This window comes from Cheilinus undulatus, linkage group 9, assembly GCF_018320785.1.
Source record: "Cheilinus undulatus linkage group 9, ASM1832078v1, whole genome shotgun sequence".
Lineage (NCBI taxonomy): Eukaryota > Metazoa > Chordata > Actinopteri > Labriformes > Labridae > Cheilinus > Cheilinus undulatus.
In genome coordinates, this window is record NC_054873.1 from 43657447 (window position 1) to 43681392 (window position 23946).

A 23946-nucleotide genomic window follows, 5' to 3' on the forward strand; every position below is an offset into this window, starting at 1 on the left:
ACATGATACAGCCAGAAGATCATGGTCAAGTGTTGTTGTTCAGCCTTTGTGTTTCTAAGGAGCCAGATGTGATGAAGCACAAAAACTTCCTCTTCTCCCAGATCTGTAGGCTGGGTTTTTCTGAGAGGCCCTGATTTACAGCAATGTTTATTTAAGGTCCAAATGCCTATGATAATGGATGATCCGGAGCTAAAATCAATAATATATACTTACTGGTCAGTGTGAAATGTGTTTAAACAGGTTATCTAGAATAATCATGATAAACAGCAAACTTTTGTCATCTAGTATACTTTTCTATTAATAATATCTGTCATATGTTTTACTTTACAATCTAAGGGAATGATTGAATTTTGTTTCTTGTAAATTCATGACTTTTTACTTTTTAAAGTTTTGAAATTTTTCTGCAAATTGACAACTTTGCAACCTCAAAAAGATTCTCATTTTCAAGGAAAACTAGGGCGTTTCCCCCTTCTTTTCAAAAACCTAATATACTGCCATTTGTCTGATCCTCATTGCCTGCAGAGATATAATGTGCATCATTGCTATGCAAAGTCCTCTTTGTGCACAAGTGAGCCAAAAAACAGAGTTTGTCCCTATGGCTTGCATAGGCATGGAAATATCATGCAAATCCACACACAGGCTGACAGATCGAGTTACAAAACCAGTAGAGAGAGAGAGAGAGGGGGGAAAGGAGAGACTACTGCAAATGATCAAATAACTCAACAAAACTGTGAATTAAAATTGCAAAGCAGCGAACGATCACATCATCTGTTTTACTTGATTAAGGACGATGAGGCTTTTTTTAGACATAATGATTTGCTAAAATTACACTGGGGTATGAGCAACAGTTGCTGGTATTCTTTTTGGTCTTTGCCAGCACTGGGCCTACACTCACCAATGATTACAACAAAAAGGCCAGGGGAAATTAGGTTAAAACAATGAAATGAAAGACTGTAAAAGTGTCTCTTCAGCATTAGTCACTCTTTTTCTAGTACCCACTGATTTAAAAAAGAGTTGCCCTAATATTTTTCATTTCATGTTTTTGAATGAAACATGATACCTGAGGCATTGTTGGACAATCTGCTGGAGGGCATTTTTATCATTTATCAGATTGTATACAAAGTTTTTTTTAAATTACTGATCATGCTGATTAGATAGAGGTCTCAGAAAGTTGCATATCAATGGCCTTAAAGGGTTAAAGAGGTAGTGAACACTTTAACAATTTTTTTTTCATCTGTACACTGAGGTATCTGACTGAACTATAATAAAACACATCAGAGTTGGTTTTATAGCTAAAATTTGCACCAAACTGATAAAAATATGGATTTTATGGCTTTTAATTAGCTCAAACAGACATCTGCCTTAAAAAATCTTTTCTGAAAAGGTGGGGCTTATGTCGGTTTCTACGTCACAAACTCTATATAAAAGGTAGAGCGTTACTGCCTCTAACTGACTTTATCATTCAGAGACCACTCCCATCCTCTCCTGCCTGCACCTGCACTGTCTCAGCTCCGAGAGCTCTGGCTATTGTAACGCCGCTGCTGGGGCCAATGGACCGAACAGGTAGTGCTCAGAACCACCACGGTCCACTTCAACACTATAGCCTGCGCCAGGGGGACTCTAGAGGGGAAAACTCCTCCACTTTAAAAGATTGCTATGAGGCAGCAGTGCTGTGGGACTCTGTCTGTGTCTCTCTTTGACAAGGGGACATCACTGTCACTCCCGCCTCATCTGAAAAACCCCGTCCTTTCCTCCCTCCCTCCTCTCAGAACCAAACTGTTCACTTTCTGTGCATTTTTTAAATTGTGGAGGTGGGCGGAGTTAGCTCTGAGTCGGGGGTTCACTTACACTTTAATGACCTTAATGCTACAAAATGCAGAATTCACATTGAAATGTCTGTGTAAATTAAAGTGTAAGTAAACCCTCAGGTCAGAGCTAACTCCGCCCACAGTCCTGCAGCACTGCACTCAGAGCGATCTCTAGAGGTGGAGGATTTTTCCCCTCCAGAGTCCCCTGAAGCAGGCTGTAGTGTGGTGGCGGACCATGGAGGTCCTGAGCGCTACCTGTTTGGGCCATTGGCTCCAAAACTTGCGTTACTAAAGCCGGAGCTCTCGGAGCCGAAGCACTGCAGGTGCAGGCAGGAGAGGTGGGAGTGGTCTCTGAATGGCAAAGATGGTTAGAGGCGGTAACATTCTACCTTTTCTACAGAGTTTGTGACGTAGAAACCAACCAATGGTAGGTAAGTTCTATTACTTTTTGGTAGGAAAGGAACTATATTTTTACAAGAATATATTAATTAGACCAACATACTAATTTTGTTTTTGTTTATTTCAATGTATGGCCCCTACAGCATCTGTCCTTATTTCAGACCTGGCCAGGTCGGGCCTGATTTCATGTTCGTCATCAGACATATCTTCATCTTACAAAGCTCTTCTCTAAAATGATTGGTCCAGGTCTGAGATTTTGCGTTTGGGCAAACACACTTTGCATTAACTTAATTATGCGATGGTTTGTGTGATTGGAAAAATCCAAACTGTTTCTGAAAGTTGAAAGTTGTGCTTCATAGCCAACATGTTATTATGGTAATTTCAGCTTTTCTCATTTAAACTCTAACATGAAATTGCCTCTTTTGTTAAACACTCTTTTAACACGCCGTAAATTGTAAATAACTGCCAGATATTGAAGGTCCTAAGTGTTCTAGAAAAATGAGCAAAAGCACTTACTCACAGGACATTTTCTGGGCCTTTTATGGTTAAAATAAGAAAAGAGTCCAGAGGCTCAGATGTTAAAGGGTTAAATAAAAAGCAAAGAACAGCACTGAAAGCTTCTCTTGGTGGAGTAGATGTTTTTGCACTTCTGCAACTTGCCTCGGCATGAATTTTATCCACCAAGTAGCTCCCCTGTCATAAACCACGGTTCGAGCTCAGGTTAATACTGGAGCTAGGCTTGTGTTTGACCTCATTTTGTCTGGTTTGTCTTGCTCTGATTGGCCTGTACTGAATGTAACAGAACATTCGTCCAGTAGTTCAGTTGAAGGGGATACATGTACTATTAGGTCTACTCATGCTTGAAAAGACATTCCGGCCCTATCAGCCCAGGCAAACAGGCTTCCACACAGGTAAATATTCAGGTGAGTGATGCATACTTCAGCCCTGCTCAGCAGACTGTTACTGGGAGAGAAGGACTAAGAATAGAGAGACGGAGCTGACACACACATGCCGGATTTCACACCAGACTGACCTCTGTCTGCAGTTTTCTATCCAAACCATATGTCTCTCTCTTTTCGCTCAAATCCACACAAACACACGCTTCCTCTGTATGTACCTTGTACAGCTGCAGCAAAATGCCACCATTAAAACACTGGAGCGCACACAAAGGGCATTTTAAACAAAGGACACTGTCTGTGCATGTGCTGCAAAGCATCATGGTAAGAGGTGTGGTCATTGATCTAAGGCCTGGAGCAGGAAATATGAAACCACGTAGGAGGAGACGGCAATGATACCATGTGTGTTTTAAGGGAAGAGTTTTTGTCTTGCATTAATGTCGCTGAACATGAAGACTCTTAACTGTCTGAGGATGAAAACAATACTGACTTTTTAAATTTAAACTCTTCAAGCTTCATTAGATTCACTAAACAGTCACTCAGAACACATGCGATGTAAAACTCAAATGCACTCACACAACGAAAGAGCTGGATGCAGAGCAGCAGTAGCAGAGGGAACCAATTAGTGGTCTCGCTTTGATGATGTCACTGACAAGTCACGCACTGGTGGCACAGCTTCCGTTCAGAGGGAAACATAACACCGCACACTGCACATGCAGCCCACACACAACACACATGATGTTGATGTGAGTGTGGCAGAGGAGTGTCCCACAGGTTTAAGCTGATGACTAAATTAAAGGGCAGCAGGGATGTCAGATGAGACATGATTTTTCAGGGTTTTGCCTGAGTGTGGTTGGGACTGGGGGGGGGGTTGTCACTGACATCAGCAAGAACTTTGAAATTTCCTCATTAATGTAAACTTTGAGTACAGCCAGGAAGAAAATACTGGGACATGCCTGGAAGACAAAATGAGAAAGTTTAATTCTGCACTTTCTTTTCCGACCTTAATGACCAAACTTAAAGGGAAATTGTGGTATTATTGAAGTTGGGTCTTATGAGGTACTTGGCAGTCATAGTGGCTTTAGCCTCCAGTGGTTCAGTGAGGGTTGGCCCTTTAAGAAGGACTTGCTGGAACCATTGGCAAGGAAGCTAGGCTATATAGTACAACAAATGGGTACGGTTGTTCTAAGTTATATAGCTAGTTTAACCCCCTGAGGTCAGTGCACTTGCAGGCGTGTTTTTGCTTTGTTCTTAATCATTATTTTTATCTTTGCAGACATAATTGGCTGAATCTTTCGTTTGCCAGCCGACACTCTTGAATCCCTAATGCCCTCTCTATCACCGTTTTTGCAGGAGAGGTAAGGTTAGAGACAGGAGCGAGAGAAGAGAATTAGTCCTGCTGCTCTTAGATGATGGCAAAGTTTTAGAGTGTTGCAGAAGCCTTGGAACAATTACGGAAAGGAAAGTGAAAAAGACAATATGGCTTCATTTTAGTAAAAATGATATGACTAACAACATTTATGATCAAAAATCAATATGACATAATTTAATTTTAGACATGTTTTCTGCGCTAACCTATTATTTTAGTCATATATTCCACTACTTCTGTGAAGCTAAGACTTTGGTAAGCCTATTTCAAGTGCCAAAACAATTCATTCATGAGTGAAGGTGTGTTTTCACAAGAGATTAAAACATTTTATAACATTGGAATTAAAAATTCAGCATGTGGGCTAAAATTACTCTTTACACAGTCCTCTAGGACAAAAATGGGCCTCAGTAGGCATGCTGGGATTGTCTTGAAAATCGTGATATAAAACACTTAAGTATTGTGTTGTTTGCAAGTACCTTAGAAATAAAATATGGCCAAAAAGCAACGTTGGCTCCACTGTACGCCATATTGAAAATGTTTAAGCATTTTATTTTTTCACCCATAAACCCTCTTAGTTTGACACTATTTTGCTTCGGCTACGTGCTCTTCTGCAGCCTTCAGCATACCTGAGCAAACGACAAAATCAACTCAAACAGAACTAAAATGAACAACTTCCACTCAAGTGACCAAAATATGCCATTTACTGTGGTTTTGAGAGGATATTTTTATCACCATAGGTGTGAAAACTGTGAGCCCATGCCCAAAGAGCTACTGCTGTCAAAAGAGAGACTTCACAGCACTTCTTCAGGACATTTCTGATCCAGAATAGCGGCTCACATATGTCAGCGGGCTGCATCACTCCCCATCCAGAGTTCCCTGCCTTACCGAACACCTTTTTTAATTGACTTCAACTTTCTGTAGATAAATTGAAGAAACCAACCCCAACCAGAAGAGTCGAATGGATTTTTGACATGCAAGTAAATTTGTGGCTGTTACTTTATTCTTCTAATGGCCAATGATAAGACAAGCTACAGCCAGCACAATATAATACTTTATGTAAACATTGTATCAGCTGTTGAAGTGGAAAAGAGAGCTGAAATGACTAGTTTTAGGTAAGTTTGTCATCCTTGATGAAGCCCGCAGACTCAAACAGCTATCCAGATACACCGAGGTAGAGGAACACTAACCGGTAGCCAGTGTTCACGTAAAACACTAAATAGTGCCAAACACAGAGGCTTTCTGGGTGAAAAACACATGTTTTGAACATTTTGGATAAAACATACAATTGAGCTTGCATTGTCTTTGGTCAATATCAACCTAAAACTCACTAAATTAGGCAGAGTAACCTTACTGTAGCACTGAATAGCCTAGCTTCACCAAGCATGTCATGTATAAAGAGGCTGGAATCTCTGGAAGCTAATACCACTACTTTTGCAAATTACCTTACAAAACCCAGCTTAAAAATACCAAAATCTCCCTTTGAACAGAGCAGGATAAATCCACAGACTTGAATACACAGCTCAACTGTTCTGCTGACATCTTTTTTCGTGGTTATAGTTTATATCATTAACCTTGACTGATTTTGATGTTTCTATAAGAATTAGACCGATGTTTCAGCTGTGAGAGGATCTGCACAGTCGGCACATCTTAATCTCCTACTGTCTGTAAACCAGAACATCTTGCACCTATTATACTGCACTCTCTGGCTCCAGCATTGATTGTCTTGGAAGTGCTAACCTTCTACAAACAGACGTACTGTGCAGCTTCTGTGCAACCCGTTGTACCAGATAAGGGCAAATAACGTCATGTGTAGTTTTATAAAGAAAAAAAACCCACGGGTTTCCAGGTGATTTGGTCACACTTTTTTTGAACACATCTAAAAACTTTGTTAAAGACCTTCCCATTTTGCATCGGTTTTCAAAAGCTTCAGTTGTATTACTCTAGGTGTGGAGCTGCGGGGCTGCAGGTACAATAAAATATTTGTACAGTTACTGACAGCTGTGTCCATATTTGCCTACATTTTATTGACTTTTATTAATCTACATTCACAAATCAACCCATCTTTCTTTGTGTAGCACTACAATTCATAACAAAAACAATCTCAAGGGCCTTAAAAAAGAGCAGGCCTAGACTGTGCCCTTTGTTGTATTATGACAAAGACCCAACATTAATCCAAAAACTTTCTTTTAACAGGAAGAAAGCAGACTTATGGTGAATGGATTTGTGCTGTGTTGGTCTTTAGAGAGGGGACAGAAGGACAGACAGAAAGAAAAAGATGGATGGAGCAAGAACAATAAGTGTGATGTCTGGCTGATGATTCAGCGATTCTACAGCTTTATTAAGCAATGGTGTCAGAAGTGGAAAGGAGTTTGCATGAACAGAGCAGAAGTTCAGATTCTCAGGTGAACCCAAACACTAATGGAGTGTCAATGTCCTTGACTCTCCAGCTCTCAGATTGTACTCAGGCACAGCATCAGTGTAAGCTGTTAGCTACAGCATGCCAACATGCTTTAAGACAGCACCGCACACTTAGCTGATGTTTAGCAGGCAAACATATTTTAAAGATTTATTTAGAAGGTTTTATGCTTTTTTTGTAGAGATAGGAAAGAAGTCAGAAACTAGACAGAGAGAGGAGATTGATATGCAGGAAAGGAGCCACAGGCCAAACACTATCCTGGGACGCCTGCCACAAGTACCACAGCCACATGAGGCAAGCAGACATAACCACTAGGCTACAGGGACCCCAGCAGGCATTATGTTAATCCTGTTCACCACATCGTTAAGTGTGTAAAATGCTGTAATATCACGGTAAAGTTTACATAGAGACCAACCGGTTCAGTGCCATTTAATGGTAAATGGACTTGAGCTTGTATAGCATTTTTCTAGTCATTCAACTGCTCAAAACACCTTTACACTGCAGGTCACACCTTCCCATTCACAACCATTCACTCACCAATAGCAGAGGTTAGTATGGAGAAAGTATTAGCTAATCCCATTCATTCGCTTCCATACCATATATTCCATATATTTCCACGCCACTGACACAGCAGTGGGAGCAAATTGGGGTTAAGTGTCCTGCCCAAGGATACATCGACATGTGACTGCAGGAGCTGGGGATCGAACCCGACAACCAACTGAGCCACAGCCACCCCATGTACAAGCCACAATGGCAGTATGATGTTCACATTGGAGCTGATAAATACTGAGCAGAAAAGATGGAAAGAACGACCACTGAATCAGCCGAGAAGAGGACAGGGGACCTGTTCAGATATTAAGAGACAGAGGTCAGAAAATACACGTAAATGCAGAGATTTGTTAATTTTAGATTTAAAAAATATAATATTTTAAAAACATTTCAAAACACTCATAGACTGGCAAGTTACAAGTACTAACCAGCACACTAATTCATGACTTGTGGCATTTGTCATTTGGATGTGTAGTTACTAGGCCTGGAGTCAACCAAAGAAAAACTTGATCGACCAAAATCACACCCAGGCACCGACTAAACGATTGGTCGTTCAGGTACAAAAATAAAAAAATCACCTTGTTGGGGACCAGTTTAATCCATACAGGTTCCTTACTGCGCCTGCTTGGTAGTCTAAATCCTTGGCTCCCCTCTGGGACCCCCTTAGGGGGGCACCAGAGATCTTAGGGGGGGGCGTGAGGTTGTGAAAATTAGATTTGCACATATGAACAGAAGTAATGGTACCATGGTAACACTTAAAAATAATTCATGAAATGGTTGTTGGGTAAAATAATTTGTGTTTAGGGCTACTTAAACACTCAAAAAATGTTTAAAATTTATGTTAATTTGGCCAGAAAGTATCACTGTTTTTCTTTTGTGTTGGCCCTGGGGGGCTCAAAAGAAAAAAAGGTTGGGAATCACTGGTCTAAATGATCCTAAAATGAACATAACAAGCCTTTTGAAGCATTAATACATTTTTTAGGTTCATCACATTGGACAAAAGCTTTTATACCAAACAATCGACCAATTGAATGGAAGCTGTTAGCCCTACAAGTTACACTTTTGACAGTATGGCCCCACTGAACAGTACACCAACTGTAGCTGTTAAGGCATAAATGATGTCGTCGTTAGCATAGCAGAGAGATATAAGACAGACAACAGCTCGGTCTGAGTCCAGTCAGCAACGTGCATGCTTGGATGCTAAAGAGCAGGCAGGTAACAGTCCAACATCTCCCCTTTGTATCTGTGTGATAAATATGAAGCACTGTAATAGGGTAACAGGTGTGTTCTCTACTCCTGAGGTTTGACGTTTGTACTAAAAGCAACATGAAGTGAGTTTGCTCACTTTGCACAGCATCTTTATAGGCCTGTTAGTGGCTTTAACATAATCTGGGCTAAAGACAAATCATTTTTAGATCAGTGCTTTTAATATGAGCAGCTGCTCATATTAAAATGGCCTAAACAACTGTTTAAAGGTGTGTTTAAACTGGTGACTTTCTTTAATTTTAAGTCCATGATGTTTCAGAGAAGCCAGCTGTGGTGTTAAACAAGGTTGGAGTGCTGCTAAGGCTAAGTTAAATCAATAATAAACATGCTACCTCAAAAAAATCCTTCAAAGTAAAAGTCCATTGTTGTGGTTTTTCCCTGAGTGCCATTATTGTGGATACCTGCATCAGGAAATGTGGTTTAAGTAGCAGCTCGACACACCTCAGCAGGAGAGAAATTAACATTATATTACATTTTATTTATTAAAAAACAGGACTATGTGATCAATGGGCTTGTCAATACAAAGAAATTTGCTCCGTTTAATTTTTAGAGGAACATAAACTTCACAAAGTAAAAGCCTCAGCATAAGGCCAGGCCATGTTTTTGAATGAATGAAACCTCACGTGTCTTTTAGTCCAGACTTTTGTGTATGAGCTCCTCCCTGACAGTCCACCCTCCTCCATCATGTAGCTGACACTTAGTCGTCTGCTTTTCATTTAGTCCCTTACCCTCCCTGTCCCACAACCACTAATGTCTGTCTGCTTCTTTGTGCTCTTTTTAAATCTTTCCTCTCTGTTTTAGGTTTTGTTTACCCCTTATATGTTTGTGTGTACGTACAAGCATGTGTGTGAGAAGCTCAGTCTGGCGCCACTGTCTCATCAGTATGCAGGGGTGCTGTGCAATTACACTTTACTTTTGTGCACCAACACTCACACTTTTATACAAATAAACACACAGAGAAAAAAAACCTCCAACAGAGTGAAACTTGCAGAGTAATTCCTGTGGTTCAGTCTGGTCTAAAGTCACATCTTCAGACTCCTTCACCAGCAATCATTCGGTGCTGAATACAGTTTCCTGTTTCAAATTTCGAGGTTAGGAACTAAAATTTGAAACTGTCCAAAGAATTCAAGACCAAAAAGTTTGGGACAGGAAAAAAAAAACTACAGTAGTACTTCAGTCCTTTTTTTATTTTTACCTGAATTTCAAACCTATGTCCACATCTATGGAGATTCTTTCTGATGATGATAACATTCGATGCATATCCAGACACAAACACACACCTACGGACTGTGGAGGTAGACAGGCAAGCTGGATAAATGGAGCACAGCAAGAAGAAAGAAAGACCAGTATCTATTTTACCTAAAGGTCAAAAGAGGCACGGCTGTTTCCTCACACAAAAGAAACCTCAAACAAAACTCTTTGGTGGACAAAAAACAGGATGGATGAATAGAGGGAAGGAGTGTTTGACAATATGGAAACATCTAAATCGATCAGAGCTGAAAGAGTGAATGAAAATGTGTTTTCAAAACCTTTTAAAGAGAGAAATGTACAACAAAAAACACCAAAAAAAGGTTAGGCTGTGTGTAGTTAACTCCTCAGCTGCTGTAAGAAAGATGGCATTGTGCACTGTTTTGAGGTCGTGACAGGTACAAAATTCTCGCCTATTCTACAACTCCAATTCCATAAAAGTTGGGTCGCTGTGTAAAATGTAAATAAGAACAGAATGCAATGATTTGCACATCTCAAAAATCCATTTTTTTCACAGCAGAACATTTCAGATGTTAAAACTGAGACATTTTACCATTTCATGAAAAACACTAGCTCTCTTTGAATTTTATGGCAGAATTGCATCTCAAAAAAAGTGGGAACAGAGCAACAAAAGGCTCGAAAATTAATTGATACAAATGAAAAACAGCTGCAGCTAATAGGTTAATTGGCAACAGATGAGTAACATGACTGGGTATAAAAGAAGCATGTTGGAGAGACAGGGTCTTAGATTTATTTGTTGTGTGGCTACTTGCATTGAACTGTGACTCTGTGAAGGTTCAGATGAATACAAATACTGTTTCACCCCAGCCCTTTCAATGATAAACAATCATTGAAATACCTGAGATTGTATTGTTTGAATAAATTTAGTATCGAGGGATGGCTGGTATAAATTAGCTAGCAGGCAGAGGCCCTAGCTTTCTTATTCAATGACAATAAGAAAATTTACTTTTAAAATAACTAATCACTTGGGCTGTCAAAAGATTCAAATTTTTAATAGAAATAAATCACAGAAATTCTGTAGTTAATTGCAATTAATCTAACCCTTTTAATTGCATTTTAAAATTCCACTATTTTGCATTCAGAAATGTTTTTGTGTCACTTTGGATTTTTCTACAGCCTTAAACTAAGGGTAATTGACTTGTTTGGACACAGATCTGCTTTATAGGTAGATTCAAGATTTTAACATGAATTTTATCACAGAAAAAGGAGATAACACAAAGGAAATAAGGAAAAATGGCTGTTAGCACAATGGTCCGATGACTTTTGACTTGTCCACTGAACTGTCTGAGACATTTTTTTAAGTGAAATGAGAAAGTAAGGGGCAGGTGGTGGAGTTATTTTGCATCACTGTGGACGCATGGAGATGCCTCAGTGGCCTAACTGAAGTGTGTTGAAAGACATAATAAAGCATGACATTAAAGAAAATAGTTCACTAATTGTGGACCTTGAATAATCAGGATTAGCTCCATTATTCTCAACAGCCCTACTTACAGCATCTTGTTTTAAATTTTGGTGGATCCAAACTAATCCAAACAATTCCAAGAATATAAAAGATAATTTGATCGAGGCTAATTTTAAAAGCCCACACAGTCACAACACTCCCAGACAGCTTCATGATTAACTGACACACCCCAGGATTTATTGATCATTTAGGCAAAATCCATTTAGCCCAAAGGCTACTGACCTTTGATCATTGATATGACTGCGTTATTACAGAACGAGACGATGAAGGATGTTCCAAAGCATCTATTTCCCTATTTCCCTATCAAACGCTCATTTACATTTTGTTTCACTGACTAGTCTTAAGAAGAGAAAATCCCTAGAAAACAGTCAAATTCCTTACAGGGTCATTGTGTCAGCGGGTGTGGTGTTAGCCTGATACACTCTCTACAGCATGGCTAACATTAAAAGCTAGTGCTGCCTGCCTTCGTTCCTCTTTGAAGGTTAATATCCTGCTCTGATGTGTGGCCTCTTCTCACATGGGGTGAGTAGTTATACGTGAGTTCAACCCTCGACAGCCTACATACTACTTTATTTCCATTTATTACTTTAGAAAACTGTCGTACCGCAGTGCTCCTACTACACGCTAACCACTAAGCCACCACTGAAGAGCCAGACAGGAAGGCAGCGGCTACTAACTGAAGCTACTGCAGCCTCTAGTGGTGGGAGGTTCATTACAGTGTAAAAGAGCATTATAGACCAGGATTTCAAGCACGTGTTCATTAAAAATGATAGGCGATTAGTTTAACCTACTAGTACATTTTGCGCCGGCTAATTTGATGAACGAATTTAACCGCTTAACCGCGTGCATCCCTAGTGGTGATGCAGAGAAACTAACTTTGCGTCTCTTGACTTAAGACATGATCAATGCTGTTGACTAAAGCACATCTTTTTTCTTTGATTTCATGGTCATTGCTTATTCTGTTAGCCTGCTGGTGCAAATTCCATCGCACTGTACATCCCAATCCATCAGAGAAATCCCTCTACATTTCTAGAGCTTTCACACCGATGGGTAAAGTTAGCCTCTTTTCTTGCAAATCTGACAGACTTAGCAAAACTACTGCCCAACAGGCTACGCCCCTGTAGCTGCTCTGCTCAGAGTTACTCCATCCAGCTATCAAAGTTAACACCCTGAATGAACAAACTACATCAGTCTTTGCTATCAAGGCTACTGCTTAACCAGCTGCTGATGCTAAGAGTAATCTCTGGGGCTGGGTTAATGCTTGCTAGCACGTTAGCTGCTGACGCTAAAATTAACCTCGTCCACAGCTGGCTCCCATTAGCCCTGCAACGAAAGCCTGTACTTTTACTCCTTCGCTCTCCCTCATTCAAAACGTCTTTCTCTCTCTCTCACACACACAAGCACACACATATGCACACACATTATATTCAGCTGCCAAGTTTAACATGGCTGTACTACCCTTTTGGTTTGGCACCGTCTGTGTTTGGAAATGAAGAAGGCGGGAGAGAAGGGGGAACAGAGGGGGAGAGCGGATGGAGGAAGGACAGGAGTGGGTGAGTGAGGGATGGAGTGGGGGATGTACAGTGGGAATGAGGATGTAAGCAAAAATATAAGGAATAGAAAGAGGAAAGGCTGCAGTGATGGAGGAGAGGAATGGATGTTCTGACATAATGCTGAAAAAAAGCAAGCACAGGAAAAAGATGAAAGATGGAAAATATACATTTAAAGAAAGAAACACAATGAAGAGAGACAAAAAAAGCATTTTAAGCAAGAGCCAGAAACATGAGCTAGTGTCTCATCCTTCCCTTCTTCTCTTTAATAGTTTACAGCAGCATGTTTGACCTTTATTCATTATTGACAGTGGCACTAAGGGCACACTCAAACTAGGCCCAGTTTCCTGGTACGTCCCAAAGCACTTAGTCCCAACCAGGCCTTGAGCATAGTTACCTTTAGTATTCTTCAGTATGTTTGTAATGCAACACAATGGGAAAAAAATGGTGTCTGCCTAAATCTCAAGTTAATACTGATCTTCTGCATTGGACAACTTTCAAAAGTAACAGTTTATAAGATTTCCATTTTACCTTATATCCACATTGCGCACTATTGCCTGTGTGTGCATGTGCAACCATATCCAAGCCTCTTCCAATTTCAGCAAAGGAAGTGTAACTGGTACGGAGCCTCAAACTAGACTGGACTTAAGAGTTTAATATGCTGACCTGACATGACAGACTTCCCATTGCATGGATATATTTCACATTCATCTGAAACCTCCCATAGAAAGCGTTGGGGAAGGGCAGGACTTCAGAAAAAAAATCTCAAAAGGTAATTGGACAAACATCCTGTCTGTAACATTGATGACAAGACAAAATGAGCTAGTAGACATGCACAGCTCCAATACCTGAGCTGTAAAGGGTAGCACTAGTGTCTGAACAGTGGAGCTTGTCTGTGGCTAAAATTCATGCTGAAGCATATCAGTAGACATGCAAAAACATTTTCTCTGCCAAGAGAAGCTTTCAGTTCGGCTGTCTTGTTGTAATAAACAAATGTGGTCAAGGTCTGATTAAACTGCCACTTTTCCACAGCTACCTCTGAACCAACCGCTATGCCACTGTAGACACCGACTTGCAGTGCAACTAAACCCTACCTGTTACGACTGCAAACTCATAACAAAGCAGGTCAGGAGAGGAGTGCAAACATCAAGCCATCGCTATCGGCTTCCAGTAAACATAACCCTGCCATCGTGCTCCTCAAATGACGCTGATTGGTCAGAACTGTTTTTGGGACTGGCACAAGCTTTGTAGATTGGAGCTTTGCAAGATAGCTATACCTGATGACACGCATGGAATCTGGCCAATCCATCCTCAGGCACAGTATGCATTATACCTTTTTTGGATCTGTTGCAACGGTTACTACATCAGATTAGGTGATCAGAGAGCCATAAATTCATGTAGTGACCCTCCATCACAGCAACAACTTCATCACTATTGTTTTGCTTTGCTTCGTTTACATTTATGACTGTGACGCATGCAGAGCATCCTATGCTGTCATCGGTGAACGTCACTGACATTATGAACAGATTACAGGAGGCAGAACAAAAATCAGAGATACTAGATTGTTGATCACTATGACACTACAAGAGAAGTGCAGGAATTTGGGGGACAGCGGGTTCCAAACCCCAACAACTGTCAGGTCTGGCTGTAGTAGTACAAAAATTGTGGAATACAAGCCAACCTTTAGATTTTGATTTACCTCTTGAGCTGTTAGGGAGCTCTCACACCAGGGTTAATTTCATTCACTAAAACTATGACTGAAAATGTTCATTGACAGTCTTTTTTTCCATGACAAAAACTAGCCAAAGATAGCTCTGTGATGACTTAAACTCACTAAAAGTAGTTTTGTTTTTGTCAAGATGACTAAAACTGGGTTTAAATGTCATTTAGATTTCGTTAGACATTAAAGATCCATGATATTTCTCCACTGTGGGTACATCTGTCAAAAATGTCTCCTACTTTTTAGCAACAGAAAGCAGGGATCCCAGGTTTGGCAGAGTGCAGAGAACACACAGCCATGACTTGGTACCATATTGAGTCAAGAGAATAAATGATTGGACTAAAAGTTAAGACAAAAATGTGAAGACTTTTTATCGACTAAAACTAGACTAAAATGTCTTGGAGTTTTTGTCGACTAAAACTAGAGTAAAACTAAAAAAGGTAGAAATGACTAAAATGTGACTAAAACTCGAAGACATGTAATAAAAAGACTAAGACTAAAATTAAAAATGGCTGTCAAAATGAACACTGTCCAACACTGCAGGCCCAGGTGCCCAGCACCTATCTGAACACCCCCCTTGCCCCCCTTGTTCCCTGATGGCCAGCACTTACATTTTATTAAGCCCTACCAGGCCTGGGAACAGAAATGTCCTCATGTTGTAATAGGACATGCGCGGTTTACAAGAAGCATTCTCCCACAGAGTCAGCACAATGGAGAAATACACGACTACAGGACAGAAACTTTCGAGTCGTTTTTTTTCAGATACCGTTTGCTAACACTGCGCCACAGTTGATAGAATGGTTACATCGATTATATGTCACTTGCACGTTAGCATAGCAATTGTACTGTACCAAAGCTCACCTCCTTCATTAGTGCTAGAGCCAAGAAAGTGTGCCGTGCTTAAGTGTGGTTTGGAGCCCTTGCACTGGTTAAACAAACTGGACTTTGGGGCCAAAGTGGGCTTTGGCACGGTACAAATAGTCTGGTCTGATCATGCCCTTAGAAAATTATCTGACACTGTAAGAGAGACCAGTAAATATCACCAAGCACTGGTTGTTTTAATGTGTTTGTGTTTGTGTGTAGTTCAGCACTGACAGTAATTAGGAGAAAAAAGTTGCAACGTACACAACATCCCTGCCTCTGCCTGACAGTTGTATTCTTCAGGGAGGTCCGGCAGGATCAGAGGGCGGGGTGAGTGTTTGTTGTTTAGTGTGTGTGTTTTTTTCTTTGTGGGTGTGTGTATGAAATGAAAGCTGGAGTTGTGGTAGAGCAACACTGCTGAAAATGCACACTTCTTACACAATTGCAGTCTCTGCATTGGAACAACTGAGTGAGTTTGTGCACTTTACTCTAAACAATATTTCTTTTTACAGTAAATTTTACTCCCCAAACCGCGTTCTGACTCATCTGTCTAACCTTATACACATGGAATATAAATTAATGTAACATTAAAGCAGAGGCTGAAAGCTTATACTTCTGTTATGTTGGAGCTTTACAGTGTTTCGCTGATTTGAAGTGACTTTTTATGAGACGTACTGTGAATGTGGATGAAAAGAGCAGCCTGTCAGCAACTATATATTTGGATTATCACAAGTGTGTATTTGTCTGTGTGAGTGTTTGGCTTTAATTCTGTAAAACTGCTTTATGTTGACGACTTCTAGCCTCATTAAAACTTCATAGACCTGTGAGCACTGTTGAGGTGACAAAGGAAAGGGTATCATCTTACACAGAGTTCCCAGCCATCAGGACACTTGTGCTAAATAATTAACAGGGTGAGATTAGTCCGTCAGCCTTGGGCCATGGAGGTCCATCGATTCTCCAGAATGCATTTTTAATGAGCCGCCAGTCGGCATTCATTTCAGCTGGCCAGTGTCCGTGGAGGGCCTTTTGACACACATGCACACAGTAAGTCCTGGCTCAGTGCCAGGGGAGACAATTAACATACACATAAACACAACAGCAGCAGCACCACTGGACTGTACAGCACATATCTCCATGACAACAGGAGCAAACTTACATCTTTTGGGTTTTTTACGATCTGACAATGTTCTTTCATTTCAAAAGTGCTCGGTTTAAAAAATTACGTCTTTGATGATTTGGATGCACACTTTTCAGGATGGTTCTGTTGGATGGCACACAACCAGAGATATACTTCCACTACAGTACTGAGAGTAATGCATTACTTCTAGCATGCTACTGTGACTCCAACCCTGTTTTAGTAACCAACACTGGGCTTCATTCACAAAACATTCTTGGGAAGAAATTTGTTCTTAAAACTCTCTTAGTTTTTAAGAAGATTCTGACATTTACCCAAATCTTTGTATCTTTGATTTGTTCTCAGCTAAAAAAACAAAATCTACAAACACTTCAGAGCAAACACACCAACATCTGAGTTCTGAAATAAGAGGAGAAAATGTTTAATTTTGCACTCATCAGCGATCAAATGTGCTATTAAGAATATGATAAAATATATATATTTTTATTCTGCTTTACTGTGTTTTTGTCCACTTAACATGTTTGAATAATTACATATGTGAAAAACATGACTTATGACATTGTTTTGAATGTTTGTTGAGTGAAATGGCTGCATGGATTATACGCCGCTTGCATGCTGCACAACCTTGCTGGCCTGCACAGTAATCATACTGTACCAAAGCTCACCTCTCCCATCACTGCTAGAGCCAAGAAAGTGTACTGTGCCTGAGCATGGATTGCAGCACTCGCATTGGTCACACAAACTGGACTTAAGGGCCAAAGTGGGCTTTTGTATGGCACAAACTGAGTGTGCCTTTAGAAAATTATCTGACATTGTGAAAGAGACCAATAAAAATCATCAAGCATTGTTTCTTAATGTGTTTGTGTTTCAGTAATTCAGCACTGACAGTAAATAGGAGAAAAAATTGCAATAAATTCTGCTTTACTGCTTTAATCTATTAAACACATTTTAACAAATAAATGATGTGCAAAAAACATGACTTAAATACAGTTGGATATTAATTTGAACCTGCAGTGTTTGATTTTGGCTGTGGATTGTTAAATTATGAATTTAGCATTTAGCATGTGTAAGACTTTCATCTTTAGACACTTAAATAAAACAATGAAAACTTATCTCCACACATGGGGATGTGAGCATCAGCAGGTAAAAATGTGATTAAATGATGTTCCGTTATTTAAGGCATCAGGTTTTATAAGAATCTTAAAAATGACAGCACCCCCTCTCTTAAAATCACCTATTCTATCTAATCTGGAATCAATAATTTTCTTATTACAACATGATTCCTGCCATTTCTGATTAAAGCAACATCTAAACAAGATATATCATCCAGTATGTGGTGTAGCATGTATTTAATAGCCACAACTAGCAGTGGGCTGGTATGTATTTCAAAGTATTGTGATTGTTTTAACAGTTGATGTTTATGTGGACATTACTGATATCTTCCTTCTTCTCTTGTCACTGCGTTGATTTGGTGCTTCCATGCAGCCCCCACTGAAAAAGAACTAACTTTAAATATTACTTCAATTTTTTTACAGCAATTGATTAAGTTTTTTTCATTTCAAACTAACAAGTTGCATGAAGTTAACTTCAGTTGCAATTAATTTACTCACTTTAAATCAGTTGCTTGTGACAAACTGAATTGAAGTAGGTGGATATTTTTTTTTCAGTGACTCTCACACCTCTTAAACACCCTTATATGGTCATAAGGAGGCGCTACTCTCTAATAATTAGGAGAAACGTGTTTGCTTTTAGCTTACTGAAGAACACAGTTGTGAACAATTCAGCACTTTAAGAACGTGTCATGAACCCGCTTAGGTTTGCAGAAACTTTAAGAACTAATTGAAGAAAAATCTTTGGTAGATATTGGTAAATTAGGCCTATTGTTTCTAGTTTTTAAATTCAAAAACACTGTTACAGGAAATCAAAAACACTTGACATGACATTTGGGCTTATGGGCATTGATTCAACACACCTAGATACAGCTTATGTTAGCTCGACAGATGGAAAAGGATCCACTCCATCCAAACAGACAAGACTTGATTTTACATCACTGCCAGCTTCACTGTCGCCAAGTCAGGGCCAGACAGACTGTAAGGTATGCTGACAACAACATGCATTTCATGTCAGATGCTGATTCTGCAGAATTACTTTACAAAGAGGCTTCTTCAAAAAGACAGAAACCCAGTGAACTGAACTACTGTGAAGTAAATACTTACTAATTCTGAGTAACTTTCCCATCGCTGGCAATAAATATCCTGGATCTAATACAGTTTCACAACTTAACTTTGTTCCACAGACAACTGATCATAAACTGATCCTTTGCTGTTTTCATCTTTAGTGTAGAAATCTCAATTAATCTGTCAAAGCATTTAAATGTCTAAATAAACTCTAAATATTGAGAACAAAGAATAAAATACCAAGCCTTTAAAATAAACAGTTGTAAATAAAAGTCCTGTATTAAAAATGTTCTCTAGTGAAAATATTCAATTATTATCAAGCCATTAACTCAAGATATGATTTTCTTGCTACTGATGGAACAAAGCTCAAAGCTATTTGAAGTTTAAAGGAAAAAAATGTTTTGAAAACTCAAAAATTTAAAAACTCAACCAGCAAATTCTGGTCTCAGTGAAGCTAGCAACAATGAATGCAGTAAATTCCCTTCACATTTTCTTTTCAGAACATGGAAAAGGAACTGAAAGCAGACAGGGATTGATATTTTTCTCCAAAAGCTCTTATCATGTGTGACAACAAAGCTGATGAGTCAATCACACATGACTTAAGGATGGGAGAAATAGCAAATATGTTGTCAGGTCCAGATGATGTTGTCATGTGAGATTCTGAGAATCATTGTTTGTGTTCAGTTCTTACTGGTCATAACAGCACGCTGACCCACATAATATCACAGCAGGAGAGTTTGTGTGTGTGTGTGTGTATTCATGATAGAGTTACTGCACAGCTCTTGTACTTGTCCTACCTTTCCCGTCTCCCTCTCAAAGTCGACATAATCCCTCGTAGGAACCTGCCTCTGATCTCCGTGATGGCTGGCTGGAAAGAACTGCAGTGAGAGGTTGGTACCTGTAGCTACAAAGGCCTGAAGAGAGAGAGACAGGAAGAGAGAGAGAGAGAAAAGTAAGTTACACAGAAGTATTTTAACCTGTAGGGGTGAGTATTTAAAAATAACTTCATTACTAGAGCCACCAACTGGCAGTTCTATGCCTCTATGTGATATACAGACAGTGAGAGTACAGAGGTGGGTTGTGGTAGTGTAACAGGTAGAAATCTTGTTTTTTCAATGTTGTACATGCATGCTTTGTACTTGCACTTTGGATTGCAGAGCTAGTGTGGAGGTCAATTGGCCACTTTAGTACAGTAGTTCTCAACTGGTTGGCTCACGGGACTCACCATCAACTCCTCAAGGAGAATTGCAACCCAAATTTTGGAGATTCTTTTGGTCATTTAGATGTATTAAACAAAAAAAATAATAGAACTTTGGCCTAAGGCAGTACAAAAGGTGTAACAAAACAATGAAACAGGACAAAAAACACATTTTATAACCTGACATGCCAGATGGATTTGTTTCACACATCCATCTGAAAAACCTTCCATAGACTGTGTTTGGGAAAGGGCAAAGCCTTTGAAAAAAACTGAGAGTGTAACTGGACAAACATTCTGTCTGTCACATCTTTATGGGCCAATCAGAGCAACAAAACAAGTGACGTAGCTGCTACCGAGGAGTAAACTCCATATAGAGCTGCATAATGCGAACCATGGTGACTGCAGACATGTCAGTACATGATTTTTGTCATTTTTGACATTTTTGAAGAAAACAACTCACTGCTGTTCTTTGTTCTTTAACGAAGAAATGTCATCAAGTTCTGATAAAACTGACGCTTTAGCAGCATCCACACAAATCTCTTCCTTTTTCCCAGGCAAACATTTGCGACCCACTGAAAAGGGATTCGCGACCCACTTTTGGGTCCGAACCCACCAGTTGAGAACCACTGCTTCAGAGGACATAGCTCCTAACAAGCTACAGTATGGCAAAAGGTCACCGCTACCTCATGATACACAAGGCTGCAGTGACCTTTAATCTTCAAAATCAAATAATTTCACCCTCAAGTCCAAGTGTAAGTTTGTACAACATTTGAGAAAAAATCCTCCAAAGCGTTCTTGAAATATTGGGCTACATCATCTTTTAATCAGAGTGGACTATTGAGCAAACTTCAAAGAAAATCCCTCAAAGCTTTCTTAGGCCCCGTCCACACAGAGATGAATTCAGGAGTATACGCAAAAGGATTTTGTCGTATCAGCATTTCATCCACACGGAAACAGCACTAAATACTACTTTTTGATACCAGGTCCCAGAGTGAACAAATCTGTAAACGCTTATCGTTTCATCTCCGTGTGGACAGCCAACTGCATCTTTCTTGAAACAATACGGCATACATAGCGTAGTCCACTTAAGTCGCATGATCCACCACAGAGAACGACTAGAAGGGCAACCAGGAGAAAGTTTTGGGCAGTTTTTGTAATCTTCTTCTCCATTTTGGTGCATTTCCGTGGCAGCGTTACAGCGCAACTTACAGGATTGGCATATATTCTACAGCGTTTTCATTTTTTTTCAGTGGTTCCCTGTTTACGCGGACATTTTCTGAAACAATCCCGTGTTTACGCTTTCAAAACGAAACGGAAATATATCATTTTTTATGTCTGTATGGGCCTTAAAAGGCCTTAAAATAGCATGTTCTTAAGAAGACCCGGACTGAAGGACAGACATCCTGGAAACATAATGCCTTTGTCATTGGCTATCGCTGACATGGAGGCTTAATTAGAGCCCTGGTTGGACATCACAGTTGTCAAGACTAGTGTTAGTAAGAATCACACTAAACACTGATCTCCGCCAGCTCCTAAAATAACTTCATCTTCATCTAAACTTCATCCTCTCTTGCCACTTGCCACTTTATGACTATGATTTTGCAGTAAGTAGGCGGTTGCTTATTTGTCGTTTGTATAAAATGCTCACAGATTTACACAGCAGAATGGTTGTGGATAAGAGACTCAACCACAGTTGCTAAAGTGTTGAACTAAAAGAGGCTGAAAGGACTTGTGCAGCTGCAGAGAGTGGTGTAATTTCTGAGGTTCAGCACAATTAATAACCCTGTCACATGATACTTCATTCATGATAAATCAGCATTCCATTGATTTTACCTGTCAAAGTCACTTCACTTTAACAGGGAATATTAAGTAGCTAGTAGAAACAGCTGTGATATATCTCCTGTGGTTCTTTAAGACTTTTGACACGTCTGAGAAAATTCTGAAAACTCCCCCAGTTCATTTGTAGTGAGGCCAAAGGAGGGTACATTTATTTGTGACTGTGCAGCAGAAAGGTTTGGAACGTGGAAGCGTGGCTTTGGAAAACATTTATCACTGACTTTTATTTTTGTAGTATGTTAAAATGCTTTGGTTTGAATATTGTAGGAATAACAACCTGTCCAATGCTGTCAGAGTCCAAAAGCCAAAGCAGATGTTTCAAAACAGGACAAGAAAGAAAATCTCAACTAAAGTCATGTTATGGTATCCCAGCACCTCCTCATGTTGAGGACTAAAGTATTGTTTTTATTCTTAAAATGGTGGATCCTTAACAATTAATCCAAAGCAGATAATTTCGTGTCAACTGACCCATGAGCATAAGGTCTTTAATGAAGATTATGATCATGAAGTGCTTTAATGCGGACTCTTTCATTTTCAGTGAGCTCTCCACGTTTTGACATTTTGAACAGGAATGAGGAATTTCAAACTGAGTTCACCTTTTTATACCCAAATTTGGGCCGGCTCACTGGGCTTCTCTGAGAAGTCAGAAATTAATCAAGCATAACATTCAATCACTAAAACTCATTTTTCTGTTCAGGAATGCAAGTAAACAACTATAATTTGACATATTAATCAAGAAATAATTATGTGCTTTTCTATTTTTTCAGTTTTTTTGTAAATCGGTAAATTTGAAAATTCATGGATAACAATAATAATTATATTTTAGCATTAAAAATATCATTTGGGTTCAAGAGCTTCTACATTTGGTGTATTAACCATTGCAGAAACATAAAAAATGATTTTGGTAATTACCAATGCTGTTAATTTAGGGCAGCTGTGGCATAAACCTTACTTTGGTTGGGGTTAGGGTGGTCTAATAAATTTGTTAGGCACTGACTGTATATATACTGTATATATTCTGATATTGCAATAACAATCATAACTTTTATTTAAAAAAATAAAGACTCCTTATTAGCTTAAGCAATAGCTTTTTGCAACATGAAAATAGTGAAAAAATGCAGGCTGTCAATGCCATCAACACTTGTCCCAGATGTATGTCACTTTGGACAAAAGCGTCCCCTTACACTGTAAAACGTTCATATGCTGCAATTTTCTTAATCTTATGTTTTGCAATAAATTCAGAGCTGTGTGTACTGTGAAAGCTCAGTTTTAATTTTTTGTGCAGCCCTACTGAAAAAATATTTGAAGTGCCGCCTTATGCAATCAAAAAAAAAAGCAATTGTATTTTACAAGTATCAATGGTATTACTGTAAAGAAAATAATATGATGATGCTGCATATAAATGGTTCCAACCTTGGGTCTTGGCCCCCTTAGGGGGATTCTAAAGATCTTATTGGGGGAGGAACTCAGGGGTCGTTAAAACAGTTGGTTTTAACTGCCTGAGATTTCCCTGCCTCTTACTCAAACAACTCTTCAAGCATAATTTCTCTGCCATGGTATCTCCATATGCTGTGTGCACTGAAGCTACTAGAAATACAAATAAATGGAGGCAAATACCACGAGCTAAGAGGCTAGGGGTAGCAGTTTAACAGCTTTTCTCCCCCATTTTGTCATAAACATGTGTTTAAAAGAAATACAATATTAAACAAATATACCTTGTGGGTTATTAGTTCTATTGAAACAATGATGAGTGAGCAGGGATGTGTCGCTCATCAGCAAGCCAGTTGTAAAAGCTGTCTCTTTAATGTGGACAATAAGTTGTTCCCTTTTTAAATTTTTGTTGTAATGCATTAACTTGATACTTTTGGTAAAACTGAACAAAGAAGTGGTTAAATTTTTCTGTACATTAAGGTGTTTGGGGAACACTGCATGTCATGTTCACGTGGTTTTGAACGGAACAGAAGATTTAGTGAAGGCAGAGAGGAAGTCCAAGAGAATGAATGTTGTGGGCGCCCATGACCATCATAAACTTCTG

General features: G+C 39.4%; 1 protein-coding gene across 4 annotated transcripts in view; it reads right to left on the reverse strand.

The window, feature by feature from the left end:
* cbfb (core-binding factor subunit beta) overlaps positions 1-23946 on the reverse strand; it is a 66792-nt gene that overhangs the window by 33120 nt on the left and 9726 nt on the right. For all 4 annotated transcript variants that reach the window (XM_041796271.1, XM_041796270.1, XM_041796274.1 and 1 more), the window contains exon 3: positions 19675-19791. In XM_041796271.1, coding sequence (XP_041652205.1) covers positions 19675-19791 — 117 coding nt within the window. The remainder of the gene's footprint in view (positions 1-19674; positions 19792-23946) is intronic.